Raw genomic sequence first — 10,729 nt, 5'->3', positions numbered from 1 at the left:
AAATTTAAAAACAATAATACAAAATATTCAATAAAAAATATTTTTTTTTATTTAAAAAATAATTCTTTTATAATTTATAAATATCAACTTAATATCCAAAGTTAAAAATCATAACAATCATGTTATAATAGTGTAATATAATTTAAAATATAAATTAAAATATAAATGTAGTATAGTAAATAAAAGATAATACAATGCAAATTTTTAAATCCCCTTCCTGTAAACATACAGTAGAGTTGATTTGGTTCGACTGGTTCATTAGATACTTAATCAAGTCAATTCTCTACTTAGATTTTTATAGAACTCAGCTCAGTGACCTAGCCGAGTCCAGTTGAACCTGCGCGGGCAGGTTCTAAAACATTAGGTATTACTTGATGACACAGTACAAACAAGCAAAGCTTCTATTATATACTATTACAATAAGCTATTTGTTTATAATGATAATTATAGCACTAATGGATGTGCTTGATTCAAGAGTAATTGATTAAAAGTTGAGATCCTTTGTCTTCAAAGCCAAGATGAAGACAATGTGCTTGGTTTTCTCTTTGAGGAGATGCATGGCCACATTGTGAGCATACCTTTCAAACACTTGAGCAACAATGGCATCTTGTCCAAAATGCCCAACAAGTAATGGTTCTAACACTGCTCTTATACACTTGGCCACATTGTGTCCACTCTCACATTATCAAAGGCTTGATCATCATCTGAGTCATCAAATGGGTCCCAGTTTGACTCAAGTGTTTGCATTTGTTCAATGTAGAATGATCCTTCACTTTGTATCACTTGTTGCACTTCTTCTTTTGATGCTGCATAAAATGGCATGTTGAATGTGTTCACCTTCTCTTCTTCCAACACTCCCTAAGTTCAACTCATCCAAATTAAATTAAATCAAATCATCAATTGTAATGACAATTGACATGTATATATATTGGATCATATATATATATATATATATATACCTCTTGAACCATGGAGTTTAATGCATCTGCTACCAAACCCCAAAGATGGCAAAGTTCAGCTTTGGATGGATCTGAACTTTTCCTGCCCAAAAAGGACAAAACCATTTGTCCTCCATTGACAAGCTCTTGAGAACGAAGCTTGAGGAAGCTTGAGAAATCTCTCTTGAATTGCTCTAAATATAAACTTGATATAATTGGAGGACTTGTTTTTGAGATGTATATGTTCCCTTTGTTAATATTAACTCCACCACTCTGATCAATTCCTACAGGAACCTGCATGCACATCAATATATAATTAATTAATCTAATAAATCAACAAATATAATACTATACACACATACACACCTGAGAGAGCCACATGAGACTATAAGAAGAATGAGCAAAATGAAGACTATTGCTAGGAAAGAGTCTTCCATAGAAGGAACCAGGAACACCAGCAACAAAATAAGGCAGCACTTGATTCCCATTCTCTTCTTTAACCTTCTTCTCATACAAAGACAGTGATCTGAATATTGTATTGAAGTCATTGCCTGGTAAATCATTCAACAAAAACAATATCTCCTTTGCCTTTTGACATCCGGCCTCCATTACTGCACTAATTATCTGAGATATTACAAGGAATGCATTCGGCCCTGAAGAACACCCCAAGTCAGCCACAACCAAGCTCTTTGACACAACTTCTCCATTGATGTTCTTCAAAGCTTTCTCCACTATGTCCTTTGTTTTTCTTATGGCTTTCTCCTGTTAAATAAACAAATAAAATTAATCATGCAAGCGCATGAATAATGGCATGAAATTAATGAAGGCATAAACATTAATACTGTAATTAATTAGTACTTGAAGTCTTGAGTTTGAGGCATAGCTTGTGTCTCCAGCACCACCAACCATGTGAAGATCTTCTTCAACCTTCATCATGAATAAATTCAATGATTGATTTCTTGATGGTGTGCGATGTTTGGAGTTTCTTGATGCCTATTTATAGACCAAGTAATGAAAATGAATCCAAATATGATGATATAACCAGTAGTGATATCGCCATATATGAAATCATCACTTGTCATCACTCTGATGTCATCTCATCTTGTTCATGTCCTTCATTGGAAGCTTGGACTTTCTATTAGTTTGATAAGCATCGATGAAGATGACTTGAGTAAGAGAGCAATGACTACTGGCTAACTAGACGTTGTAATATGGATAAGTTCTTAATTAGTCGGCACCAAAATATCTCTTCGTTTGTGTTGGCGTGAAACTAAGCCAGTACGTCACACAGTGTTATGTGGACTATAATTGTTTGGCGTGAAACACGACGTTGACAAAAATGTATGCAAGGCCATCTTGAAGCAAAATGTGATTCGTGTTGCCACCCATGAATGAGTGTAATTGATTAAAATGCAGGGCTTACCGCAAAGAAATTTACTGATGGATTTTTGAAGGGGGTAGCTTTATGTTTAAAAAAAAAAAATTCTGTTTTACTCTTTTGTTTATATGATATTTTTTTATAAAATATATTGTTAAATATTTGATATAGGGTAAATAAAATAAAAAACTTGGCAAGGCAAAAATAGGTTTTAAATCAAAACGGCAGTTGTAGTGAGTAGTAGTACTCTTTAACGTATATTAAGACCAAAACAGAAGTCAACATAAAGAACTAATTAAATTAGATATTAATTTATACGTATAAATCAATATGAAACAGAGGAATATTAATTAAGTACATTAAATTAGATAATCATCTAATAATAAAACATTCCACTTTAATTAAAGGCACACACTTGCAGGAATAATGAAAAGTTCAAGAACTATTTATTTGTTTATCTCATCTAGTCTTTCTTTTAGTAAAGGATAATAAATGATTATATCTGAGTTAGTGGTATGAATTTAATTTGATTTTATGCATTTTCTGTGAGCGTTAGCCAAGGAAATATGCATATGAACACAAAAAGGAGACTTGGACAACATCATAAGATTTAAATGATCACCGGCCACAATAAGATATATTTGTTCTTAAAAAAAGTTTTTGCTTTGATTAAAAAGATTAACTCGTCATATTAAAAAGACCGCTCAATGAGGGTTATGATCAATTTAACGTTTTATTATTGACTATTCATTAGTAAACTCCTAACTAACTCTTAACTATTGACTTTAATTAATCACCAACTAATTCCCATCTCAATCTTTGAGCACGAAGGAAACCACTACAAACAAATGAGTTATCAAAATAAACTTTAATTAATTTTCTAACATTCTTTTTTATTGGCTTGGCTAATTAAAAAAAATTTGTGACCTAGCTAATTAAAATTAAATGGATCAAATTGATGGTAAAATATCATATTTTTTTTAAAGGTGTTCAACATAGATTGTGAGTATAGTACCTATTACTAATAGTATAAAGAGAGAATCAATTAATTAAGATAATATATGTATGTCCTTAAATTATTTGTAAATCTCCCATAAAAAAAAATAATAAAAAAAACCTAGATAAAAAATATGGGTCAGACTGGATAGATTCCTCTACTCTCACAACTGACCGTTGTTATTTCCCAGTTCCTACCAAAGTGCTTTACCAAGAATTGGTTCTGATCATTCCCCTATTTACCTGGAATTTGATTATCATCCCACTCGAGCTAGAATTTTTAAACTTGAAAAATTTTGGTACAACAATGATCAATTAGAAAATTTAATCCAAGATTGGTGGTTGAATCATAACTTAGCTGGTTGTGGTGCTTACATAATTTCCAAAAAACTTGCTTCTCTAAAATCAAATTTACGCCGTTGGGCAAAGGAAAATTTTGGAGCTCCCAACATTCACAAAAATAATTCTACTTTCTGAACTGAATTCACTTGATTCCTTGCATGAAAGAGGGACACTTTCTGAGGATGATTCCAATCGTTTAACTCATATCCGATCTGAACTATACACTTTACTAAAACAAGAGGAGATCTTTTGGAAGCAGCGATCCCGAAATACATGGCTTAAAGAGGGAGATGCAAACACAAAATTTTTTCACTTACTTGCTAATGGCAGAAGGAATAAAAACCTTATTCCCCGAATTAGAAGTAATGGGAGTTGGATTGAAGGAAATCAAGATATTGGGGAAGTCTTCACTGAACATTTTCAGGCCCTACTTGGCACCCCAATAACTCATCGTTTCATGTTCAACTGGCATTATCTTTTTAATTTCAAAGATAGAGTTGATCTTTCTTCACTTGAACTTCCATTCTCAACTGAAGAAATTAAAAATGTCGTGTTTGATTTAAACGCGGATAAGGCCCCAGGTCCAGATGGATTCCCAATTTTCTTTTTCCAAAAACATTGGAGCCTTATTCATGAGGACCTCATCAACCTTTGTCGTGATTTTTATGACGGTTCCATTAATTTTGAACGAATTAATTGGGTTCATATTGCTCTTATTGCCAAATCAAATGCTTCTACTGAGGTCTCAGACTTTAGACCCATCAGTCTTATTAACTCTACTTGTAAAATCATATCCAAAATCCTTGCTTCTAGGCTGAGTTATAAGATTGGGGATCTAGTTGAAAATTCTCAATCTGGATTCATTAAGGGCAGATGCATTGCAGATAACATAATTTCTGCCCAAGAAGTGATATTTAATCTTCAAAAAAAGAAACTTCTCGGCTTTGCCTTTAAAGTGGACTTTGCAAAAGCTTTCGACTCTCTAGACTGGAATTTTCTTCTTGAGATTCTAAGAGCCAGAGGTTTTGGCAATCGCTAGATTACTTGGATACACACCATTCTCTCAACTGCTAAAACTCAAATTCTAATTAATGGTTCACCTCAAGGTTATATTCGATGCAAAAGAGGGTTAAGACAAGGTGACCCTCTTTCCCCTCTGTTGTTTGCTTTAGCGGCTGATACCCTTAGTGCTATGTTTACCCATGCTATCAATTCTAAAGTATTAGTTGGAGTTCAACTTGATCATTCAAACAGCATCTGTCAACTACAATATGCAGATGATCTACTGATTTTCTCAGCGGGAGGACATGAAGACCTTAAAATTATCAAATTAATACTTTATCTCTTCGAAGGTTGTTCCGGTCTTTCAATTAACTATTCTAAAAGATGTCTGTATTCCACTAATTTTGGTTACCAACCACACTTTTCCTCAGCTAGAATACTTAATTGCAATAGAGATTGTCTCCCAATTACATACCTGGGTATACCACTTACAGGTCGACGACCTAGACGACAAGACTGGACAAAGTTAATTGAATCCATTCATTCTAGGCTCACTCCATGGAAAGCAAATTATCTTTCTCTGGGGGTCATCTTACCCTCATCAACTCTGTTTTATCATCTCTCCCAGTCTACTGGATGTCAGTTTTCAAATTACCAGCCTGGGTAATCCATGAAATCGATAAAATCAGGAGAGATTTTCTTTGGAAGGGTCTAGATCTGGGGTCTAAGGGAATAAGGTTGATTGCCTGGAAAAGAATTTGTAGGCCCTGTAGCATGGGCGGTTGGGGTATCCTTGATCTCCAGATTTTCAATAATGCTTTATTAGGAAAGTGGTGGTGGAAGCTCACCACCAAGCCGGTCTCCTGTTTGACAAAAATTGTCTTTGCCAACTATGTGATAAGAGATGCTCCTGATATTCGATATCATCACCCACCAAGAAATAAATCTTTCTTCTGGGCTGGAATTAATACCATTCTACCTTCCTTTCGATTCTGCATATCCAAATCAATTGGAAATGGCGACAAAACTCTATTCTGGTATGATAAATGGCTTGAGGGTCAATCCCCAAAAGACCGTTGGACATCACTTTTCTTGGACTGCTCTTATCCTTGGATTACTTTAAGACAATTTATTGACATAATTAATTCCGGTTGTAATATATTCAGGATAGCCTCTGTTGATGACTTTACCATATTAATGAATTCTATTTCGGACTGTACAATTGATCAAGAGGACTCTTATACCTGGTCTCTTGATAAAAATGGAACCTTCTCTGTCAAATCTTTCTATAATTTCTTAATTGATGGAGGAATTCGCAGTCAACTTTATTCCAAATTCTGGAAGACAAATACCCCTAGTAAAATAACTCTATTTTGTTGGCTTGCTTGGGAAAACAAAATTCTTACTCTCGATAATCTTTTCAAAAAAGGTTGCAATCCTAATGCTACTGACACATGTATTCTATGTCCTAATAACTCAGAAACAGTAGATCATCTTTTTATTGATTGTTCGTTTTCGGAGAGAATTTGGTCTTTTTTTCGAGGTCTGTTAGATGTTGTTACTCTCCCAATCTCTGTCTACAACATCTGGACCACTTGGATCCCCTCCTTAAATTCTACCTCAAGGATACTCTCGGACCTATGCACTAGAGCCATTTTTTGGAACATCTGGCTGGAACGCAACAATCGTATTTTTAACCAAAAATATTCATCCATTACTTCTATACTCAATAAGACAGCTAACATTCTTCTTTCTTGGATTACTGTAGACTCGGTGCCTTTTCAGCAGGATCCATCTGATGCTGCTCAGAAGATCAAGCGTTCTCTTAACTTCCTGAGCTCCAGATCCACTGACTCTATAGGAGAAATGGCGCATATCACAGACCGGGAGTAATCTGCTTCTCTTTTGTTGCTGGACTGGCCTTTGTCTCCAGATGGTGGACTTCGTCAGCTCAGCTCGATATCTTTTCCCTCATCTACATTATTGTTGTTTTTTATTCTAGTTCTGTTTACTGTTATCCTCATCCCTGGTGAGGATATCAGCTTTTATTATTGTTGTTTGCCAGTTTGGTTTATCTTACTTCTGTACTTTATTCTCTTTATTTCTCTCTTTTTTCTATTAAATTTGTGGTTCACCCACTTTATTTAAAAAAAAAAATATTTATCATAAATTTTATATAATGATATAACAGAACTTGTTTATCTAGTCTTTTGGTGTATCGTCCATTTGAGAGTGCATATATATTAATATCTTTGTATGCATAAACATATACAAATATTCTCAATATTTTTTTGCTCTGAATGATTTATTCCTTAATGAAAAAGTACTAAAAATAATTATGAATCAAATATATAAAACAGTAATCTCGTTGCTTGATTTAAGCTAAGCCATACGTTCCTTAAAACATCATACACACATCATCTTGAGTACATATATATTTTATTGTATATATTTATGCAAAACGCAGAAAAACAAACTTTTTTTATTTAATTAATTAAATAAATCTACCTAATTATTTTATGAGAAGAATTAGCAATTTTCAATTAGATTGAAGTATTAATTAGTTTTTTTAGTAACATACGAAAAACACCCACATTTAAAGGATTGTTAAAGGGATAGATAGATATAGAGGCGCACAAATTACGGTGGTTTACAGACTCCTAAGAAAATCTTCCTACCCTACAACTCTGAACGGGTGAAACCACTGTTTCTCCCACAGGGGACCCATATCCAGGTCCATAAACAATACAAGAATAGTATTGGACCCAAGTGTACATACATTAATAGTACTACTGAGAGAAGAATTTGAATCTTTGTTTTCCAATTACACTCTTGTTTCATACCATTGGGCTATTCAATAGTTAACAAAGTATTAATTAGTTTATCATAGTTATGTTGATGGGAATATTAGTTTTTTCCTTTAAAAATTATAACTCTCAAAGAATATTGTGTTCTTAATTAGAAGAATGCGACCATCTTAATAATAAGAATAATCTTAATTGTTTTGGGAAGTCATTTAAAACAGAAGAATGCGACCATCCTTTTTCCTGTTATGGGAAGTCATTTAAAAAAAAAACAAAATTGAAGGCCATATGACTAACAATCAATATATATATATATATATATATCAAACAAATACATAACATCAATAGTAACATTAATTCTAAGAAGAGACATAACAAGCTAGATTCAAAACAAAAGGAAGAAAGCTTATGAGTTATGAAGACCCACGACCAAGTTCAAGAGGGTGTGTATATAATTAGTATGTCACATTTTTATTTTTTCAAAAGAATCTTTGCTGGAGTAGGAGAACACTCCTCGTCACCACCCCATTTAAGAAAATGAGGACAAGTTGATCCCCATCCCTGCCCCGGTGGAGGAAAAAATCGAGGAGTCCCCTATCCCATCAGATCGGGTTCTCATGGGGATCGGGGATTCCCACCACCACTACCACCCCTAGATGGATGAGTATAATTTAATCACTTATATTTGAATATTTTTTGAATTACATATATTCTAATTTATAGGGTTTGTTTTTACTATATAATAAATACTTATTTATAATTTTTTATTTTATATAAATTTCTCTTTAATCTTTTCATTGCACATGATTAACTAATATTTAAAAAAAATCAAATAAAATTAGAGGAAAAATTAAATATTAACTTTTATTTTACAACTAATACTTCTCTTATGGGACAAATTATAGTCCTTGAAAAACCCTAGTTCCATTATTTCACAATATTTATTTATTTTCATACATATATAACAAATAATTTTTTTTTAGAATCTATAAAAATAATCAAAAGAATTAATTAAAAGACCACATCAATCAACTGTTAATTTTTGTAGTGGTACTCGCAATTTTCATTAACATAAAACTATCATAACAATAGCATATTTAAAGTTTTAATTCCCTAATATAAAAGTTGTGTTATATAACTGATTTAAAATAATTAATGAACAAGTGACATCTAATAAATAAATAAATTAATTTTGTTTAATTTCAATGTTATTTATTCCAAAATTACCAGTCTAAATATATCTTAAAAAGAGCTTTTAATAATTTTTAATCATATATAACCCACAACACACTCGCAACGCAATGCATTAACAAAAGTTTTTAACAACTACTTGGTAGTTCTCTTCATTAAAAATAAATAAATAAATAAATCAATCAAATGTTGAACAAGTTAAATACTTTTAACTATTCAATCACTATGAAAATCATGACGGGTAATTTTTTTTGAGTCGGTACTGAATGTTGACTTTATTTCAATTTAATCACCAACTTTCAATTTATATAAAAATGGATACTAAATTTTGATTTTATTTCATTGGCATAGTAATTGAGGTTTTCTAGTGAGTTTCTGATGCCAAATGCTAGAATGCCTACATGGATGACCATGGTCCACGTCACTCGCTTAGGTGGAGTGTGCCAAATCAGACATTCAGGCTTTCATGTCACCAAAAACTCACTAAACCCCCCCCATATCTTACCAATGAAATAAAATCAAAGTTTAATGCATACAAATTGAAAGGTAGTGCTCAAATTAAAATAAGGGTTAATTTCTATATCCACCCAAAAAAAGTTAATCAAATGATGGCTTTCTTAACTTACTCCATTTAAAATCACACGCCTTAAAAGAGTCACAATTATATAAATAAATAAACATCTGAATATGTATATATATATATATATATAGTAATGTTGTGTTGATATGTAGGGATGATAACGGGTTGGGTCAAGGGCAGGTTTTGCCTATCCCACCCCCGCACCTGATCCCCCGCACCCATCCTATCACCGCCCTCGATACCCTTCGGGTTTTCAAAACCCCGACTCACACCCAAACCGAATGGGGAGTCGGGTACCTGTGGGGATCCTCGTCCGACCCTCACATAAAAAAAATTAATTAAAAAATATATAATTTCTTATAAATTATAACTTAAAATTAATTATAAATTTTTTTTGACAAAACAAAATAAAAATATTATGAAATTACAAGACTAAACATAGAACCAAAACAAAAAACCCTAAATTGTTAAGTTGGAGAAGATATTGGTTTATATATATAAGTATTTTAGTAATTTTAAATTTGGGTCAGGTACCAAAATCCCCAAACACTCTCCTGCCCCATTTCATAGAAGTCAGAGTTTACTCGAACCTGACTAGGAACCTGGTCAACATAGAGATAGCAACGGGTAGGGTATGGGTAAGGTATGTCAAAACCCTTACCCATAACCCCTATCCTATACCCGTACCCTCCAGGGGAAGAAAAATCGTATCCTTACCCGCAGTGTGCCCATTTACTCGTTGTTGAAATTACCAAATTAAATAATAATAATAATAATAATAATAATAATAATAATAAAAATTTCATAATCCATTACAATACAATGTTTAAACACATGTCCATAAATTTAAAATTACATAAAATATCATAAAAAGTAATAAAAATGACATTACAATGTCCTTCATACAATTGACTATCCGAAGAAAGCAAGTACCTATAAAAACATTAAAAATAATTATTAAGTGATATTATCAAACTATCATTAAATTCAAGGAAAATATTAGTTACACACTTACTAATTATATGTGAAAAATCTTCAAGAACTAAATCCACCAATGCTTACATCATATATATCCAACGATTCTAACAAAAGAACAAGTGAAATAAATAAACAATTTAATCTGTATGGAAAATAATGTAATAAATTAGAAAGATACAATACTTATAGTGTCTAGATCTTTAGGATCATCCAAATTAACAGCTGGATCATCGAGAGTTTCAGCTCCTACAATAATAGCAAAATGTTAACTGCAAGATCAACAATAATTTATATACAAATGAAATAATAAATAATATACCTGGAGGACATCCTAATAACCAACTTTATGTACACATCAATGCCTTAATGGTTTTTGGCTAAAGATGATTTCAATGAGGAGTCAACATTTTTCCACTCATGCTAAAAGTAGACTCTGAAGTAACTATGGATATAGGAATGGCAAGAATATCTCTTGCAATAGCCTACAGGGTCAGAAACTTCATACCATTTACCTCCATCC

General features: G+C 32.5%; 1 protein-coding gene across 1 annotated transcript; it reads right to left on the bottom strand.

The window, feature by feature from the left end:
- Positions 1 to 648: 648 nt before the first annotated feature.
- On the bottom strand, positions 649 to 1,945 carry LOC120249643 (S-adenosyl-L-methionine:benzoic acid/salicylic acid carboxyl methyltransferase 3-like). Its single transcript, XM_039258224.1, has 4 exons — positions 1,797 to 1,945; positions 1,305 to 1,700; positions 960 to 1,232; positions 649 to 858 (listed from the first exon to the last, which is right to left on the bottom strand). The coding sequence occupies exons 1-4, from the start codon at positions 1,872 to 1,874 to the stop codon at positions 649 to 651; spliced, it is 957 nt and encodes a 318-aa protein (XP_039114158.1). The 5' UTR covers positions 1,875 to 1,945.
- Positions 1,946 to 10,729: the final 8,784 nt, after the last annotated feature.

This window comes from Dioscorea cayenensis, chromosome 3 (genome assembly GCF_009730915.1).
Source record: "Dioscorea cayenensis subsp. rotundata cultivar TDr96_F1 chromosome 3, TDr96_F1_v2_PseudoChromosome.rev07_lg8_w22 25.fasta, whole genome shotgun sequence".
Taxonomy (NCBI): Eukaryota; Viridiplantae; Streptophyta; class Magnoliopsida; order Dioscoreales; family Dioscoreaceae; genus Dioscorea; species Dioscorea cayenensis.
Note: the sequence above shows the minus strand (reverse complement) of the source record. Positions and strands in the feature narration are given on the sequence as shown.

Excerpts from the sequence above, each read along its gene's own strand:
- LOC120249643 (XM_039258224.1), bottom strand. The coding sequence starts at position 1,874 with ATGATGAAGGTTGAAGAAGATCTTCACATGGTTGGTGGTGCTGGAGAC. Across the intron at positions 1,701-1,796 it reads CCTCAAACTCAAGACTTCAA|GAGAAAGCCATAAGAAAAAC; the intron begins GTACTAATTAAT and ends TTTATTTAACAG. Across the intron at positions 1,233-1,304 it reads GTCTCATGTGGCTCTCTCAG|GTTCCTGTAGGAATTGATCA; the intron begins GTGTGTATGTGT and ends ATGTGCATGCAG.